We start from the raw sequence: 20,276 nt of genomic DNA, 5'->3' as shown, positions 1-20,276 counted from the left end.
AGAGAAATTTGTGAGTTGCCCTGTCAGGGTTACCGGTGAGGAGGAGCCTTCCTGCCTACTTGATGTGTGGCCAGGGTCGAAGTGTTAGGCTTTGCGTTTGTTAGGCCACAGCTAGACCTAAGGTTTATCCAGGGATCATCCAGGGTTCGCCCCTGCCTGAGCACTGGATCCTCTGTGTGTCACCTAGATAAACAGGTTTGGCCCCTGGACGATCCAGGGATAAACCTTAGGTCTAGCTATGGCCATAGTCTCTTCCAGGTGTTTTGGACTGCAACTCCATCATCCCCAGCCATGCTGGATTGTAAAGCTCCTCCACACAACACAGGCCACAGCTAGACCTAAGGTTTATCCTGGGATCATCCAGGGTTCGCCCCTGCCTGAGCACTGGATCCCGTGTGTGTCACCTAGATGAACAGGTTTGGCCCCTGGACGATCCAGGGATAAACCTTAGGTCTAGCTATGGCCATAGTCTCTTCCAGGTGTTTTGGACTGCAACTCCATCATCCCCAGCCATGCTGGATTGTAAAGCTCCTCCATACAACACAGGCCACAGCTAGACCTAAGGTTTATCCTGGGATCATCCAGGGTTCGCCCCTGCCTGAGCACTGGATCCTGTGTGTGTCACCTAGATGAACAGGTTTGGCCCCTGGACGATCCAGGGATAAACCTTAGGTCTTGGGCGGGCTGCAAGCGACTGCGAATCCCGCCGGGGGAAGCGGAAGCTGCCCCTCGTGCTGACGGAGGCTGTGCGGTGGCGGCGCAAGTGCGGGGCTGGCACCGCCAGGGAGGAGGCAAAAGGAGCCGCCTTCTCCTCCCCGCCGTCCGAACTCGGGGCAGTGCGCGGCTCCCAAGCCGCCTCGCAACCCAGGGCTTGTTCTAGGGCTCGTTCTGAAGCGGCTCGCAAAAGCCACCTCCGCCGCGCACCCTCGCCGGGGTGGTTCCCACGGTGCGCAACCGGGGGCGATGGCGCGGCGCGGCGCGTCTTTGCGCGCGGGTTGAATCGGTTGCCCAAAGCCCCTCCTTCCCTTTCGAGATGAAACCAAACGCTGCCGGGGACCAACCAATCCGCGCTCCCTCCCTCCCTCCCCCTCTCCCGTGCCCCCACCCCCAAGCCTCCGCCTCCGGGGAGGAATCCACTTCCTCTCTCCTTGGCTGGGAAGCAGCAGAGAGGCGGGCAGGAGACGGCGGCGTTGGCGCTCGCGCATTCCAGAATCCGCCCAGACCCCCACCCAGATGGGCTCCGGTAAGAGCAACAGTTTCACAGCCTCCATCTCCTTGTTTAAGACAATGCATTTCGAGTTTGCTGCGGCCACTATAACGCTAGCCACGTCTGCACTCTCTGCGAACTACATGCGGACAGGAGACGGTGCTGCTGCCATGTTTCCAGCTGCACCGGACTTGAAGGCCTCATCTACACCAAGCAAGATATTGCACTCTGAAAGCGGTATATAAAAGGCAGGAGCCACACCAGGCAGGATATTGCACAATGAAAACAGTATCTGGTATGTGTCAATGGGCCCCAGCAGTTGCCAGTGCATTTCACTACCGCTACAAAGCAGTATTATTATTATTATTATTTATTTATATAGCACCATCAATGTACATGGTGCTGTAGCGTGGCTCCTGCCTTTTATATACCACTTTCATAGTGCAATGCTTGGTGTAGATGAGGCCTTAGTGGTCAGGCAGCGATCTCATCACCCACATCTACTTTTGAGTAAATCAGACTGTGTAAAAGGAGAGAGAGAGAGAGACTGTGCCTTGCTACTACTAAGCTTTCTTAATTCCTTCCCTTTCTACAAATCAATGTCTCAAAGTTCGCTATTTTGGAGTCCAATAGGAGGCTTTTGCTGTTAATTTAATAATTTATCCAAGGGACGTTGCTTCTTTGCAGCTAGCACGGGGCTTACCATTAGGAAGCAACATGTTTACTGGAAGGGTTTATAAACATGTGGATAGTACCTCTAAGAGGCTTTTGACAAAGACCCTCACAAAAGACTCCTGGGCAAACTTAGTCGTTATTGTATCAGTTCTCTCAATGCAGGATTGTAAACAGTTAGGTCCCCCAAGGGATGTTTTCTGACTGGTTTATAAATGATCCAGAGTTAGAAGTGAGTAATGAGGTGGCCAGCTTTGCTGATGACACCAAGAAGTGTCTACTCCAAAAAGTAAGAGCTGCCTCCTCTTACCTGGGACTAAGACCTATTTAGCTCAATGGGACTTACTTACTTCTCTGAGCTGATATGTAGAGGATTGTACTGTTACTAAACTTTATGCAAACATTCTCCTAACTCTACACACACACGCGCACACTGCATTTAAAACAACAACCCACAAGCAAACTATATAACTGCAATGGTTTCAGATACTACTCAGATATACCAGCTATGGACTACTTGCAGAGATGATGTAATCCATACTCAGCCAAAGACAAAGTTACATCTTGCAATATGTCCCCCTCCCCTTCCTTGTCAGGGCATCAGCTGGCAAAAGCATCACCCGCGTAATACATCCTGGAATAAGGTATTAAAGAAGTGGAGCCTTGTCCCATCACCGCTATTCATACCTATGAAGGAATAAGACATTTTCTAAACGGAGCTGTTTTTCTGGTTAGAAAGTGCCCCCCCCCCAAAAAAAATATGGCAGACCTTATTTTCATTGAAAGATTTTTTTAACAGTTACAAATATAGTTTTTTAAAAGAGACCTTCGTGTGTGCGCATGAAATAAATCTTAAGCTAAAAAAACCCACCAACTTCTGTCTCTGTTTGAGACTGGCCCATCACACCTACACTAAAATTCTAGATTTTGCTATCGTTTTTTACGGGCCGTAATTGGTATTCCACAAGGGTCAACCCACTACCACGACCAAAAAAAGAACCAGAGCAGCTCTTCAGAAAGCTGGCCACAGCCAAGGCCAAGTGCCTGCCTCTTGTGGGTGTGGGTGTGGGTGTGGGTGTCATTCCTCCATGCCAGGCATTGTGGGAGGGGTATCCCAGGAGATGGCCTGTACTGAATCAAGAGAGCAGTGGTCACTCTACACTTCTCTCTATAACCAAATGCTGATCATAGCTGTTGGCTACATATAAGTGAAAGGTGTTAGCAGTCTCATTGCTCACAAAACAATTATGCCTGAACATTTTGCCTCGTATCCTGGGTTCTACACGGGCTCTTTTTCATTTGAAAGCTGGGAATCTGGGCTAGCTAGTGGGCCTTCTCAGATGTTGTGCTGGAGGCAGCCGCCCACTTAACCTGGGGGTTCTTCTAGACAGAAGACGCCCGGCACTGCAAAATGACTCCTCTTCCACTATAAGCTACAATTGGAATTGCAATGGACTTCCCCCACGGATGTAGTTTCGTTTTATTCAGTCCATGCTTTTGTGGATAGAACATCCTGTTACGTTCTGTCTCCAGTAGCGAGTCGGGGCATAGCTGTGTGGGTGGGCCAAAGACAATGCCTCTTCCCTTCCCTTCCCCTCCTGTTTTCCCTGTTGTGCTTTAGAAAAAAAGAAAATATTGGCGCTAAGGCTGGGATGGAGGGATCATGCTTTCTGGGCTGCCACCTGTCCCTCCCCCATGCTTTGAATTGCTTCCTGGCAGGGTTGCCAAAAGTTGTTGTTGTAGCAGTAAAACAAGGGTAGGGGCTTCTACTGCCAGGAGAAGACTCTCCTTAATTGTCCCTTAATTGTGTTACAAGAAGCACCTTGCTGGCCAAAGAAGAGGCAGGAAACTAAGCAGTTTCCACCCACCCCCTTCACTCCCTTGTAGAAAGAACGCCTCGATGGCTACCAGAATATTGTCTCGTAGGATTTTGTTATATATATAGACTACAAAAATGTTTCATAAAAAACATACACGTACGTTGATTGAAAAGAAAGAAAAATGGCCAAGTGTGCAGTGCTTGTACTGAAGAGCACTGGTATTCCAGGAGCAAAGTAGTAAAGGAAATGTTTAATTAAGGCCACAGCTAGACCTAAGGTTTATCCTGGGATCATCCAGGGTTCACCCCTGCCTGAGCACTGGATCCCCTGTGTGTCACCTAGATGAACAGGTTTGGCCCCTGGACAATCTAGGGATAAACCTTAGGTCTAGCTATGGCCTCAGTGGCTTCAAATACTGTTCTGGAAGAGCCAGAAGCACTTCTCATCAAAGAGATGCTATTATTATTATTATTATTATTATTATTATTATTATTATTATTACATTTATATCCTGTTAGGAGTCTGATGTATTGCACTCCCTCAGAGCATGCACAGAGTGCAAGCACACATCACCAGAGACAGAGGTCACTGGCAGCAGGCGGATATTCACGAAGCAAAGGAATACTCAGACACAGTAGCTTTTTTGAACTACTAAGGTTTACTGTGCACGTATTTACAAAAAAGCTAATATAACTAAGGAATGTTCACGCAGACAAAACCAACTGACCCAAAACTCCCCACACTCTTCAATCACATGTCACATATTAATAGCCTTGTGAGCCAATCATAGTGTCCATATGCAATATGAACACCGGATTGCATCACCGGGATTGTGTTGCTATGCCTCAAGGAAAAAACATGGGCAAACGGCCGTGGTCAGAGAGCCACCCAGCTGCACACCTTGGCTGTTCCCAAAGACCTTGAGTTGGCTATCTTAGAGGTTGTTACTTTATTCTATAGTTTCAGAAAAAACTTCTGATGAACACTTTTAAATCATAAACCTGACATACCCTGCCTTTTTTTCCTTCCAAGGAAGCCAATTTTCCTCCTCTCCAAGTGGGGACTAGAACCCGGATCTCCTGGCTCCCAGTCCAACGCCTTAGCCTTTACACCACACTGGCATATACTGTTTTCCCCACCCCAAAACACTGAGCAGACCCCCTCCCCTTCAACAGAATTAATGCAGTGTAAAAGGAAAGCCTCGGCCCAGCCCACCACTCTCTGACCACATATATTAATTTAAAAAGAAATACAGTGCAAGCTGTAAAGCAGGCAGTTCCACTGCTGAACTTGGAGACATCCTGTTCCAGGAGTAAAGCAGCAAACAACAAGAACAACAACAATTAATTAAGTGGCTGGTCATTAAGTGGTGCCGTGGTATATTTTAAAGAGAAGGAGCTCATCATGACAGTCCTCCACAGCCACATCTCTGAGGATCCAAAAGACAGGCAGCTCTGTTGATGTGTGTACGTAGGTATACTTTGATGCAGCAGAAGCAATGCAGTGAAGGCACCATGCAGGTTTCTACCCAATGGGCTGCGACAGGAGTGGTCCTAATATAGCAGCCACAGGTCAAAGCACAGGCTTGCAGTCAGATAAGTGTGATCAGGCTACAGCAGGGCTGGTTCAGATAACAGAGAAAAGCCAAAGCACAGTCAGTCAGTCAGATACAACAATACACAGTCCGGAGGCAGAGTCCAAAAGGAGCCCAAAGATCACTAACACGGCACAAGAGTTGGAAGAACAGTGTTGATCTAACACTGGCTACGTCTACAGCAGTGGTTCTCAACCTTCCTAATGCCGCGACCCTTTAATACAGTTCCTCATGTTGTGGTGACCCCCAACCATAAAATTATTTTCGTTCTTCTCGACACGATCCATTGTCATGGGATGGTTTGCTAATGAAAATGATTCGTAACAATAGCTTTAATAATACAAAAGATGATACATGACATAGTTCAGTCAATACAGTTTCCTAAGACCATCGGAAATATGTGTTTTCCAATGGTCTTAGGCGACCCCTGTGAAAGGGTCATTCGACTCCCAAAGGGGTCCCGACCCACAGGTTGAGAACCGCTGGTCTACAGTGAAGGTGTTGAACCCCAAAGCCTGCTGAGCCCTATCCAGAGCTCAGCTGCAGTAATCAAAGATCCCACTGTTCAGAGCCCTACTCCTGAGGAGTCCCATGCCCCTGAGGAGTCCTTTTCTGCAAGCAAGCAACCCTCACCGGGGTTCTACTGGTCTGGTGCTTGAGGGGACAATGCTCCTGGCAGCCCTGGGCTGGTCAGCCTCTGCCGCAGAGGCCCCCTCCTCCTGACAGGGATGGACCTGCAACCATCACCCCGGAGGGCCCAGGCTGTGACAGTACATCATCTGTGGTGCCCTGGGTTTCTGGAGACTCAAGCTCCTCCTGTGAGGAGGAGGAGGAGGAGGTCCCATGGGCATGGCATTGTGTGTGTGTGTGTGTGTGTGTGTGTGTGTGTGTGTGTGTGTGTACATTTTCTTAGGATCAGCTGACAGGCATAGAACAATGAGCTGGCAAAGGGCAGTGTGGTGTTGGGATGGAGAGGACAGTGTTTGCATGAGAAAGGGGGAAAGAGGGACAAAATATGCCCCTAATAGTCCAGGACCTGGCATAGACTGCTGTAAAAAAACAAGAAGTGAAGAGAAGCCTGTATGTGTTTCAGGCCCATCTGGGAACACAATTAACTTAGACATGCACAAAATGGCTGACATGTGAATGGGAATATATCGTAACTCATAAACAAATGCTCATTTTGGTGGAAAAGTTTTTTTTAGTCAGGATGGGTATAAAAACGATCAGTCACTGTCACCGCCTGTATGGGCTAGCAGTTAGGATGCACGCTTGTTACTGCCCACTCATAGGTTTCCGCAGGCCCTTTTGATGCTGCTGTCTCCTGCGCCTTTTGGTCTTCTTCCCCCGCTGGTAAATCCATTATTTTAAAAGTGAAATGTGCTGCCATTTCCTGCTATGTACAGGAAAAGCAGCGTGATAAAAACACCCACTGGTCCATGCGGTCATTGTTTACTTCCGCTTTCTTCCCCTGTGTGAAAAAAGAGGAAGTACGGGGGGGGGGGAATCGATAAGGAAACACGACTCTCCCCCCCCACACACACACCCCATCTGATGATGCTGTAGGAGCAGGAAAACCTGAGTTCAACTACCTGCTCTGCTTGAATCTTGTTGGGTGCAATTCAGCCTGCCACCTAACTCAACAGGATTGTTGTGAGGATGAGAAGAGGGGTGAGCATGTACACCACCCTGAGTTTCTTGGACGAAGAGTGAAATAAAAATGAAGTAAATAAATGTGGACATAATATATCTTGACTTCAGCAAAGCTTTTGACAAAGTGCCCCGTGATATTCTGATTAACAAACTAGCTAAAAGTGGGCTAAATGGAACAACTATTAGATGGGTCCACAGTTGGCTACAGAATTGGACTAAAAGAGTGCTTATCAATAGTATCTTCTCAAACTGGGGGGAGGTAACGAGTGGGTCACCGCAGGGCTCAGTCCTGGGCTTTTCAACATTTTTATTAATGATTTGGATGAGGAGGTGCAGGGAATGCTTATCAAATTTGCAGATGACACAAAATTGGGTGGGATAGCCCTAAACAAGTTGGGACCAGGATACCTGAGAGAGGGCCTTCTCCCCTACCAACCTGCCTGGTCATTGAGGTCATCCGAGGGCCTTCTCCTGGTGGTTCCACATAGATCCATAGATTGGAGTCCACTAGGGGAAGAGCCTTCAGCATGGTGGCCCCCCTACTATTTATTTATTTATTACATTTTTATACCGCCCAATAGCCGAAGCTCTCTGGGCGGTTCACGAAAATTAAATACTATGGAATTCCCTGCCTCTGGAGGTTAGGCAGGCTCCATCCTTGTACTCCTTTCAGCACCTCCTGAAAACATCTTTATTCCAGGAAGCCTTTCCTTAATATGCATCCTTGAATCTCTGTATTTGCTTCTTTTAAAATTTGTTTTAACTGTTTTATTCTGTTTTTATTTCCATTTTATCTTGTACACACCGCTCTGAAATTTTTCAATGGAGAGCGGTATATAAATATTCTAAATAAATAAATAAAATAAATAATAAATAAATAATACTCTGGAAGACAGAAGCAAGCTTCAAAGTAATCTTGATAGGCTGGAACGCTGGGCTGAAAACAACAGAATGAAGTGTAATAGGGATAAATGCCAAGTTCTACACCTAGGAAAAAGAAACCAAAGGCACAGTTACAAGATGGGGGATACTTGGCTCAGCAATACTACAAACGAGAAGGATCTTCTCGTCCAGTCCAGCAGATTCAGCGTTGTGCAGACATGATCCAGCAGCAAAGCGATTATTACAAAGTAGCACGTAATAAAACTAAAGTAAAACCATTGGAAAAATAAAGCAGTGCAAATATATAAAAGCACTAAAACAGTTCTTAAAATGCCAGTTCTTCACCCAGTGCCCAGGAAGTTAACACGTCTTGGGGACACCCTGTTAAATGTGAATGAATGAGGCATGGCTATTGCACCATAAATGCCACATCTAGGAGCACCCTTTATATTCTCCACATTCTACAGATTGATGGGGGCGGTTTCAACTGGAGCGGCAGTCAGGCCAACAGGAAACTTCTTGCCAGACACCGGTGCAGAAGTGTGCAGCCCGCCTTGTTTAATATAGAGGGCTTCCAAATTCCACACCCCACCCTCCTCGCAAACATTATACTAGAACCGAGTGTGGTGCCTTGGGCCACAGCCAGACCTAAGGTTTATCCAGGGATCATCCAGGGTTCGCCCCTGCCTGAGCACTGGATCCCCTGTGTGTCACCTAGATGAACAGGTTTGACCCCCTGGATGATCCAGGGATAAACCTTAGGTCTAGCTATGGCCTTGGACAGTACTTCAGAATCTCCAAGGTAACAGCCATGGATTTCAAGATGTCCCTTATAGCCTAGAATTTGTCTGCGGTGGGTGGGTGGACTCTGGAGTTTCATTTGCTTTGATGAGCTCTTTCTGGGGAACAGAAACTGAAAACAGTAATCTCTGTATAAAAGACGTAACACGTCCCAGATACTGCGGACACAACAGGATGCATCTGCAGCTGCCGGCGGGGAGAGGTAAAAATTCAGTTCTGTGGGTGGCTTCAAGGCAGCGGGGGCACGTGGGGGTGATTCTCCAGATATTGTAGGTTTTTCCCGCAAGTCCACAGTTACTTTTGCAGTCCGTCAATGGTGGAAAAACAACAAAATGAAATTCATTCACAAAATGAAAACTATTCAGTCAGTTTTCTAAATTCATCTGTGTGATTGTTTTAATGTGCATTTAAATATATATTTAACTATGCATTTTTAGATGTATCTTCTCTCAAAATACACTTTTCAAACTGTATTTTGATACACCATAATATTTTGGGACTGGAGGATTGCTAAAGTTAGATCCACAGATTAGTCAAGTCTGAATTTGGTGCCATGAAGGGAAAATTAATAGAACCTTAGTAGCTGTAGTAAAGACAGTCATATCTCAACCTACCCTCATAGTTTTCTTTAAGATCCAGCTTGATGAAGATTTTTTGGAGAATTTGAAGACGTACTCACATCTTGGAGCCAGTGTGGTGTGAGAGCCAGTGTGGCTAAGGTGTTGGACTGGGGGTCAGGAGATCCGGGTTCTAGTCCCCACTCAGGCATGGAAACCCACTGGGTGACTTTGGGCCAGTCACAGACTCTCAGCCCAACCTACCTCACAGGGTTGTTGTTGTGAGGATAAAATGGAGAGGAGGGTTATGTACGCCGCCTTGGGTTCCTTGGAGGGGAAATGGTGGGATATAAATGAAATAAATAAATATTGGTTGGGTGTCATAAAATACTGCCTAAAGCTGGGCCAAATATCCCCCTCTACTTTTACTACTATTTGTACTCCATGAAAGTAGAGGGGGATATTCAGTGACTTTTACATGGGTGACGCCTTACAAATTTGGGGGAGATGGTGATGTCATTCCAGACAAGATGGCCAGGATTTATTCCACCACCATCACCCTAAAAACACACACACACACACTGCTGCCATCTGAAGCCCTGTTGGAACCCAGTGGATTCCCTTTCTGTTTTCATACGCTCCAATGTGGAAGACACAATGTCATCCCCATGGACAGAGTTGAAAAACATGACTGGTCAACTAGCATAGTAAACCTCTACTACCAATCAGAAATTGTAAGGATTCCACACACCCATGAAGCCACCAAATACCCCTTAGTTCTTGTGAAAATGCACCCCATATTTGTATATCTGTGTGAGTGTGCATGTAAGAGTCTGTCAGCAGTTCCTTTAGATTTCTGCACACTTGTTTATAAGCATGCACTTGCATCGCCATGAATGCTCTTTCTTGATCATTTGTATGTCTACATGCAGAGGTTTGAGGGGGTCCCTGGGCAAGGGGGAGAGGGTGCAGGAGGGGGCCCACTACCTGCTCTACTCTGGGACCGACTGAGAAGCCCGGAGTAATGCAAGCGGCACTGTCTCTCCAGTCTGCCAGCGGTGCTGTTTTTGAGCTTTCAGAAAGTTTACGAAGCCACCACCTGCCCCAAGTAAGACAGGAAGAAGCCTTTCCCCTCTATTGTTAGCCTGGCCGGGCACAGCATTGCCACCACAACACCACACCACTTCCTTCTCCTTAGTGCCTCTTAGAGGCACTGGAGAGAAGAAACAGGATGATTGCAGTAATGCTAGTAACTGCCGCACCCCACACTTCTCTACAATCCTGGGAGGATTTATTTTTTAAAAAAAATAATAATTGAAAAGAGGCCAGTGTCAGCCCAGTTGGGCCACATTTGCCCAATAATGTCTGATGCTGGGCTTTATTCCATTTAGTTATTCAGATCATAATGTCATGATAAAGAAACACTGGATGCCCCTCCCACTCCAATAGGCGCATCAAAGGTCTGCAGTGGTAGAAATGATATTTCGTTCCGCTATTTATTTATTTATTTATTTATTACATTTCTATCCCGGCTTTTTTCCTCCAAGGAACCCAGGGCAGCGTACATAATCCTCTCTATTTTTATCCTCACAACAACAACCCTGTGAGGTAGGCTAGGCTGAGAGTCTGTGACTGGCCCAAAGTCACCCAGTGGGTTTCCATGGCCAAGTGGGGACTAGAACCCAGATCTCCCGACTCCCAGTCCAACACTTTAGCCACTACACTACACTGGTTCTCACTTGCTACGTGGTTGTATTTGGATGGGATTGTCCTATAAGTTGATTTGTAGCTATTTTAGAATTCCCACAAAAACTCAGGTATAAAAAATAAAGTCAAATAAAAAAATCTTTGTAATGGTGGCATTGTACGTGCTACATTGTCGTTGGATTCAATAGCTGCGCATAACAATGCATTATTAGACTGTGACGCGGGTTCTTGTTCAAGTGGCCATTCTTTAGGAGGGCTTCGCTGGTTAATTGTGCAATTTACTTCCAACAGGCCAATTAGTTTGAGACAACGACCAAGGATAAGAAAGGTGATTTTATATATATTACGCTCCCTGTGAAATATACAAAGCTATCGAGCGACAACGACGAGTTGGAAGTGCTGAGATAGAAGGGAAGGAGGAACTTGCTTCGAACCAACTATGTGGTAACCAAGCTTGTCTTAATATTTCTCTTTGCAATATCCACTTTTCTCTAGTAGTTCTGGCATAATAAGGTTTTTCTGCCTGTTCATTGCATTTCTGCCTCTGAGTCATTTCTGACTGGCAATGGGGCTGTCAGTCAGCGGTTGGTTCCACTGAGTTGGCGCCCCTAACAATCACGCAGAACATTTGAGAAGAAAACGAGGGAATCACAGCTATTACTTTCCAACATCAGACCTGACTTTGTGATTTTGCCACATGGTGGTACAGTTAGCGATAACAAACAAAATCCGTGGCTAGTTCACAGCATCTGCGGGGACCCAATTCAAATGGGTACCATGCTTATGGAAAAAGGCAGTTAACCCTTTTCCTCCAGAGGCACGCTGCTTCTTCTGAATTCCACCCACCCACATATATATATATATATATATATATATATATATATATACATACACACACACACACACACACACACACACACACACATTTTTGAAGCTGTAATTTGCCCTATAGGAGCAAACATATAGGTATCTAAATAATAATTTATTTACTTATTTACTGCCTCTCCCTCTGGATGGAGGCGGGGAACACTAAATAAAATATCATAGAATCATAGAATAGCAGAGTTGGAAGGGGCCTACAAGGCCATCGAGCCCAACCCCCTGCTCAATGCAGGAATCCACCCTAAAGCATCCCTGGCAGATGGTTGTCCAGCTGCCTCTTGAAGGCCTTTAGTGTGGGAGAGCCCACAACCTCCCTAGGTCACTGATTCCATTGCCATACTGCTCTAACAGTCAGGACGTTTTTCCTGATGTCCAGCTGGAATCTGGCTTCCTTTAACTTGATACTTTAATACATAAAATTAGTTAAAAGAGCATATAAAACCAAAACAATATTAAAATAACAATCACAACATCTTAAAGCTCTTAGGTTTAAAATTCATCTGGGTAGGCCTGCCGAAAGAGACTAGTCTCTACGGCTATCTTAAACTCAGAGAGAGCTTTAAGCCGACGAATCTCCTCCGGCAGGCCATTCCACAGTCTGGCGGCGGCAGAAGAAAAGGTCCTCTGGGTAACATTTGCTAGCCTAGTTGTGGCTGAGTGGAGTAAACCCTTCCCAGGGTACCCGAGTGTGCAGGGCGGATTGTATGGGAGAACTTATAATACCTATTAGTTTTGTCCCACGAGGGTGTGTGATTTACCCCTCTGGGAAATTTTGGTAGCCTAAGAGAAACACATTTGATATCACTCCATATTCCTTGAATGTTTCGGGAAGAACCTCCCACATTTGTTTTGACTTACTCTTTAAGTAAAAATTGTCTACTTTCAACTGACCATTTTGTGGGGCTGCTTGGTGCTAAAACAGGCAGTGGCATAGAAAACAAAGATAATGAGTTTGAAAACTTACAATTCTGTTGTCATATTTTTTGCTTAAGGTACAAAATAGACCCAGATGAATTTGAGTGCAATTACACTCCCACAAGTTATCCAAGGACTACTTATCTCCTGTCCAAAACCCAGTGGGGAACAAGTCACAAGACCTGGAGGGAATGCTGTAGCAATGTCGACGACAGCCATGCTGAATTAATCTTTATGGAAAATAGAAAATGTAGCGAGATCGTTAACCGACGGACAAATACACCATGTCATATCACTTGGTATCTGTCTTGGACTCCGTGTGGTTTATGTGCCAAGGATATAATAAATTTCTTGGAGGAAGATCCAAATGTTACGCTGGAGATTCTAGCAGCGCGGGTGTATAGGCCTTATGACCAGCGTAATCAGAAAGGCCTCAAGGACTTAGAACTCTACCTTGGATCCAGAGTCCAGATATCTATCATGGATCAGAATGGTAAGTTGATAAGTGTTTTTTATGGTCTATAAATGGGTGGTGGATACATGCCTAGGCTGTGGAGCAGTTACCATGGGCCTCACATACAAGAGGAAAGATGACATTTATTGTTTATTAAAGATAGGGTGACCATATGGAAAGGAGGACAGGGCTTCTGTATTTTTAACAGTTGCATAGAAAAGGGAATTTCAGCAGGTGTCATTCATATGCATGCAGTATCTGGTGAAATTCCCTCTTCATCACAACAGTTAAAGCTGCAGGAGCCCTGCCCCCTTTGGTATCTGCTCACTCTAGTACAGCACCTGCAAATTTAACCGTTGTGATGAAGAGGAAATTTCACCAGGTGCTACATGCATGCAAATGACACCTGCTGAAATTCCCATTTTTGTGCAGCTGCTAAAGATACAGGAGCCTTGTCCTCCTTTTCATATGGTTACCCTAAATTATTTTATTTACAATATTTATATACCATTCAAAATTTTGGGGCGGTATATAAATAAAATAGAATAAAATAGAATAAAATAAAATAGAATAAAAACACAGTGCAAAATAAACTGCGGCTGGTCGTTAAGGGAAGGCTTCCTGGAGCCACAATGCTTTCAGGAGGTGCAGGAAGGAATACAGAGTTGGTGCCTGACTGACCTCCAGAGGCAGGGAATTCCAGAGGCTACCACACTGAAGGCCCCAATGTCTGTGCGCTGTACAATGGGTACTGTTTTCCTTCTGTGCTTTTCTCCCTGATTTTGGGGAATTAAGAAGCCATGAACTTCACCAAGCCTCAGTGTGGCTTCTTTTGATTTCCCAGGCCTTATTATTATTATTATTATTATTATTATTATTATTATTATTATTATTATTTATATAGCACCATCAATGTACATGGTGCTGTACAGAGTAAAACAGTAAATAGCAAGACCCTGCCGCATAGGCTTACATTCTAATAAAATCATAGTAAAGCAATAAGGAGGGGAAGAGAATGCAAACAGGCACTGGGTAGGGTAAACAGGCACTGGGTAGGGTAAAACTAACAGTATAACAGTATAACTAACAGTCTAAAGTCCGAGCAACATCAAGTTTTAAAAGCCTTCTTATTGGCCTTCTTATTGGGATGGAAGCCAGTACATAAGCCTCCATTTAAGCCACAGGAGGGCAACTTCGGGTAGTCTGGGGGCTTCTCCAGAAGCTACAGTCCTGCAGTTGCTACTGAATTAGGCAGTGCAGCAGTTGCAAACCACCACTGAGCCTTTGCCCCCTGTCTATACGACAACGGGATTGCTCCTCATTAAATAAACCTGATTTTTCATTGATTCAACTGTAGGTAAAGAGCGTCTCACTGCAGCGATTTATGTCCTGAATAGTTTTGTAGTGCAATTATAAATGCCAAGTGCACATATACACATATATGATGCTACGGAGTCGAGATGAGGGAAGCTATAAATTGTATATGTGGAGCTCTGCAGATTCATATCACAAACAAACCGGGAGGGGGGAGGAACGAGGCAGCAGAGGAGGCTGCGAGAGGGGGACTGAACACATCTCCTTCCTCTGGCTACCCGTTTCCCTGTCTTTGTTTTAAGAATCTCTCTCTGTGTTTTCCAATCTTTTTGCATTCAGGGCTCCTTCTAAAGTTGATCTACCATCCAAGCCACCCAGCACACTAAGTAGTGTCTTTGTCAGGGGCGTACATAAGGATGTGATTTGGGGCTAAGAATTCAACCATGGCATAAGCAAAGTGCTTGAACACCCTCCGCAGAATCAGAGAATTCAAACTAAAAACGGTGCGAAGGAACGAGGCAGCCGATAGGCGGGAAAGCGCAATCACATTGTCCTGCCCTCAAAGCTCCGCCCACATGTCAAAATGTGATTTAACTCCCGCAACGACACATAACCATAACGCAGTGCAAACTCATGATCTAAAAGTCGCTGTAAATCGCAAATGCGAATATGCGCATTATCGCATTAAAAACCTGGTGCTACGGCGAACAGACAGCTGCGTCTTGTGTCCTGAAACACAAATATGCACAGTTAGGTCGGGGTAAACAAGCCATATAGACAAGCCCTTAGGCCAAATTTATCTTCAAAACATATAGAGACCTTTATATACAGACATAAGGCTCTATAGCAATTTGCCAGCATCCGATGGATATGGGTGTGTGCGTGTGTGCGTGTGTGCATGCAGCCTATGGACTGTGTGTTGTCCATCCCTCATTGAAACCATCTGTCCTCAACACTACGTTGACAAAATTATTTCCCTCCCCTTCAGATTATCAATACTGCTGGGGAACGTTTGTGGATCACCAAGGGGAGCGCTATTTTCCACCAGATGCAGGGGACATACAGTTTCATTCCAGACGTCTTGACTCAATGCTTTATAAGTAAGTGGTTATTTTGAAAGCAGAACTGAACCCAAAATCAGGGTGACAGGGAAGACGGCTAGCATTTCAGCGTGGGAACTTTCTTGCCCTTTCCTTACTAAATATTATACTTCTTTATTGCGATCCATAGATCCATGAAAAAAACAAAGAACAAGAATCAAACATGAAATCATACAGTTAGAGCTATTATGAACTTATGTCTAATACACAGAGAGCTCTACTCCTGGCTGCCACTGTAAGAAATTTAGCAACAGCCAAAGTTATTCTTGAGGACTTATCTTCCAACAGAAACTTAACATAAAATTTGTCTGAACTTCTGGACAGTTTACTCAACAATGGGGTGATCATAAGATGGCGGGCCTGGTTATAGAAGCTACAGGACAGAAGGATATGCTCCATCGTCTCCACTTCCATGTTCCTACAGGGGCACCGTAGTTCCTGCTAGGGGACACCAGCATGTCTGCCCTGAAGTAATTCAATAGAATAAACATTGCATCTGGTCTTGGAGAAAGCAATACGCTATTTAGCCACCAACAGGTTCTTTAGATAGTCAGCCAGCTGAAGAGGCCCAACGCAATGAACATGCAATGCACTGGAAGAGCAGGAAACATAAGAGCGAGCGCGTAAGTCGCAGAAGGCTCTATTTGTCAGGTCTGCTTTTCTGCATTTCTCTTTGTGCTGCACATCCCGCCTGTGTATGTAACAAGCAAAAGCCTGCTTGAGTTCCTGTCAGTAGATACCAGGCCAAGGGAGGGAAAGACGGCCAGACTTTCCCTCCACCACTACCCACCCACCTCACCCCCATGCAATAATGTTCTACGTCTTTTCCTTTAGGAATGAATGTCACCTGATGCCAGGTGCAATAGATTTTGCAAGTGATGGGAAAATAGGGAAGAGTTATGAGTGAATGATGATGTTGCCTGGACCCCTTCTATAATTCTGTGAATGAGTCAGGGTGATGGTCCCATGAGAGCCTCATCTGGAAGAACACTTTGTCCCATAACTTTGTGAGAGCCACTAAGAATCTAGCCAAAACCTATCATCAGCATACCTCTGCCATGGGTTCAGTTTAAAAGCATTCTTAGCTTGGCCACTTTGATTTGGAAGGAAAATCAGCCACGCAGGAGTCCAGTCCAAATCACACGCCTGATCATTTCCAACTGAAATGTTGCTATTGGCTCCCAAAGGGGCTATTCATGACAAACCTGAGGAATCCTTTTTAATGGCACATCTTGCTTCTATGTCACTTAACTTCTAAGCAATCACTTGAAAGTTTTGGATGAAATCAAGAATTTCCCTTAATAAAGAGGTATTCTTGCATCTACAACATATCCTGTTTATGGGCTCATCTACACCAAGTAGGATATTCCACTATGAAAGCGGTATATAAAAGGCAGGATCTACACTACTGCTTTATAGTGGTACTGAAGTGTACTGACAACTGTTGGGGCCCATGACACATCTTCACCAAGCAGGATGTAACACTCTGAAAGTGGTATGAAAGCAGTATATGGTATATGTCCTGGGCCCCAACAGTTGTCAGTGCACTTCAATATCTCTATACAGCAGTAGTGTGGCTCCTGCCTTTCATATACCGCTTTCACACCGCTTTCATAGTGGAATATCCTGCTTGGTGTAGGTGAGCCCTATGTTGCTATGGCCATGCCTGGCTAACATGTGACATTCACTGAGCACCAATCATAAACACCTCTTTTCTACAAGAAATAAATGTTTGTCATGCTTGTTACAGCTCTGCATGGTCTCTGTCCCCTTTTTCTGTGGCAAGAGAAATTTTTAGAAACACTTTGCCTCATACTTGGAAACCCTGCACCCTGCATTGTGCGCGCGCGCGCACAGTGACATTGCTGTTGGTGGTGCCTGGCCCATCCAGTGTGGAGATTTTGAGAGAGCCAGACTTTGGGTGCAGACCCCAGCCCCACCACTTTTTCACATAATGCTTCCCGTAACTCTGGGAAGCATCTATCCGCAACTCTGTGAGCTTTAAATTATATGGACATGTGCATATCGCATACATGAAAACCAAGCACACATGATGGACCTTTAGTGTTGAACTATGGCTGCACTGGAAAACCGAATATCCCAAAAGCTAAGCGAATTGGAAACCACAAGGTCCTTGAAAGCATTTTTTGTTTTATTAAAGAAGAGTTAAAAATAATCAAAATTGCACATCAGAGGAATCAGATTCATACATCCGAAAGTCATTGAGAAGGTCAAAAGATAATGGTGCAATGGAACACATAGAAAATGGTGGGTGGGTGGGTGTGTTCAAAAAGGGGTGATGATAGTGTGGCACTTTAGAGAGAGCACTTTTAATTCAAGCATTGAGCAGAAAGACAGCAGGAGTAGCTTTCAAATGAAAATTAGCCCTTGAAGGGGAGGGCAAATGGCAGCCCAGAACTGTGATCTTGAGTGCCTTTCTAGGAAAGTATACCTGTATGTGCAGTAGCTGATCATGGAGAAGGGGAGGAATGGAGGGAAGAATGCAGGTGTGAGGATCTTTCTGGATGGAAAGAATTCTAGAATCCAGAGATTTGGGGTGCTGCTTTTATCCCCTTTTCTTTAATGGTTTTTTCTTCCATTTGGCTTAAACAGGAAGGCTAAAACCAGCATAAATTATTTATTGGTGGATGCTTCTGTGGCTGTAACCCTGGGGCAAAATCTGAAACTTCCAAACACAATGACTAACCAGAAAGTTCTTGCAAGAAATCACGTACGCAGTTTCACTGGGGAGCAATTGTCATATGGAGCAATTGTTCTGCACTTCTCCAAACCCCCCAAAATCCCAGTCATCTCCCAGACACTGGCTACCTCTTTCCAAACTGGCAAAGTTTTAGGGGTGCTCTGTAACTCTGCTTCTCTCTTTCTTTACAGCTTCTGAGTTGTCCCAGGTGCTCCATAAGGTATCTCGAACACAGGAATGCCTATCAGAAGACATTCAGAAAAGCCTTAAGATGCTTACCTGCCATCTTTTGGCCTGAGCCAGCGGGATTCCACAGAAACCCAGAAGAACCAACTAGAAATATGCAAATCAGAAACTCCCATCATGGTTGCTTGTACACGTAAAAACGTTCTGGACAGTCACACTTTGCCACTGATTAGTGACGTCCTTATATCCAGCAGAACCAGCTATTAACTCTCTTGCCAAGTCTTAGTGTCTATATCTATTTCAGGACCAAACTAGATGCGATTCCACTGACATGCTGATATCACATCAGTCCTTCTTTTAAGCAAAATAACAGCAATAGCGTTGGGGTGGGCGGGGATTTTTGAGGGGAGGATGCTTTAACCTTTTGTGAAAAATGAAGCCACTATGAGGCCTTGATGAAAAGTTCTTAATTATATCAGTGGGAACTTCCTTTCTAGGTTAACAGCAGTCTTGGTTGGGGGGGGGTCGGTGGGGAGGAAGGGGTTAATGGGACCAGGGGGGGAGGAAAGGGTTAACCCTCTCCTCCCTGTGTGTAGCAATATTGACAAAAAAAGTGGGAGGCCCGTGCCTGCTATTCATTTTTTGTAAAACAACACAATTTAGTGTTTAGTATTGCTGTGGGGTCTATGAATATTTAGTGCCAGAAACATATTACTTGAATAAGAATTAATTTTAAATTCAGGAGCTTTTACTTACTTATAATGACTGCCTTGCTTTAAAAAATAATAAAAACCTTATATAAAGTCGTTGTCAGAATAAGTTTGTGCAAGCTATGTGAAAAGTTGAGTATGATAGAAGCTTAATTATGATCACCTTGACCTAAATTACTGGCATATATTTTGTTTAATAAGAATCAAGGGCACTTTCCCTACTTCTTCTTTTTGTTTTTTTTTAATAATTTTTATTTATTTTCTACACTATATAAACATACAACATTACAATAATAATAATAATAAAAAGAAAAACATCAAACAACTGCTACATACATATTGAATAAATGTTGAGTACATATATGTTGAATAACTATTACCTATACATTATCATACTACAACATAATCATTCTTAACATAAAAGTGCACCCTCCACCTCGGGATCTATTCCTGAGTCCAAAATCTGATCGTTTCTTCTACTGGCGGTTTCCCACTTCCCTTAGTAAACACGAATATTAGGAACTGTTTCCAGATTCCTTCAAACTCATTTATTTTAGTTACGCCTTTTCTCCACTTAATATTACATGTCAATTTATCATTAATGGCTATATCCCATACTTCTTTATACCATTCTTCAATAGAATATTCCCCTTGAATCTTCCAGTTCCTAGCTACCATCAATCGTGCTGCAACCAGCAAACTCGATATCAGCTCTATAGTTTCTTTTCCACACTTTATATCTTCAAATAGTGACAGCAATGCAATCTTTGGCGTTTGTTCTATTTTCATTCCCACTATTTCTTCAATTTCCGAAAACACCATCTTCCATAATCTTTGTACATATTTGCATTGCCACCTTCTAATCTTGCATTTGTGAACTGGTAGAGGCAGACACCCAGTTCTCTCCACGCCGGCTGGGAGAGGGCAGGGAACTGCAATTCCCAGCTCTCAGGTCATAGCATTGTCTACAACCTTCGTGCCTGAAATCTGAAAAATCCTATGGGCCCCCAGACACAATCTAGGGGGTGGTATATGATTGCTCTGTTCAGCTGTTAATAGCATGCAGTCAAAGAAATGGGTAAGCAATCATGCAAACATACAGAAATCAAAGGTGCTTCTAG

General features: G+C 44.6%; 1 protein-coding gene across 1 annotated transcript; it reads left to right on the top strand.

Moving 5' to 3' along the window:
- Positions 1–1,156: 1,156 nt before the first annotated feature.
- Positions 1,157–18,802, top strand: LOC134393991 (C->U-editing enzyme APOBEC-1-like). Its single transcript, XM_063119071.1, has 5 exons — positions 1,157–1,243; positions 11,185–11,337; positions 12,768–13,183; positions 15,447–15,558; positions 18,451–18,802. The coding sequence occupies exons 2-5, from the start codon at positions 11,333–11,335 to the stop codon at positions 18,455–18,457; spliced, it is 540 nt and encodes a 179-aa protein (XP_062975141.1). The 5' UTR covers positions 1,157–1,243; positions 11,185–11,332; the 3' UTR covers positions 18,458–18,802.
- The last annotated feature ends 1,474 nt before the right edge of the window (positions 18,803–20,276 follow it).

Source organism: Elgaria multicarinata, chromosome 3, assembly GCF_023053635.1.
Source record: "Elgaria multicarinata webbii isolate HBS135686 ecotype San Diego chromosome 3, rElgMul1.1.pri, whole genome shotgun sequence".
Classification (NCBI taxonomy): domain Eukaryota; kingdom Metazoa; phylum Chordata; class Lepidosauria; order Squamata; family Anguidae; genus Elgaria; species Elgaria multicarinata.
The sequence above is the reverse complement of the archived record's forward strand: the minus strand, read 5'-3'. Positions and strand labels throughout refer to the sequence as shown.

Bases quoted from the DNA above. Each gene is read 5' to 3' on its own strand.
- LOC134393991 (XM_063119071.1), top strand. The intron at 13,184-15,446 runs GTAAGTTGATAA...CCTCCCCTTCAG, and splicing joins ATCTATCATGGATCAGAATG to ATTATCAATACTGCTGGGGA.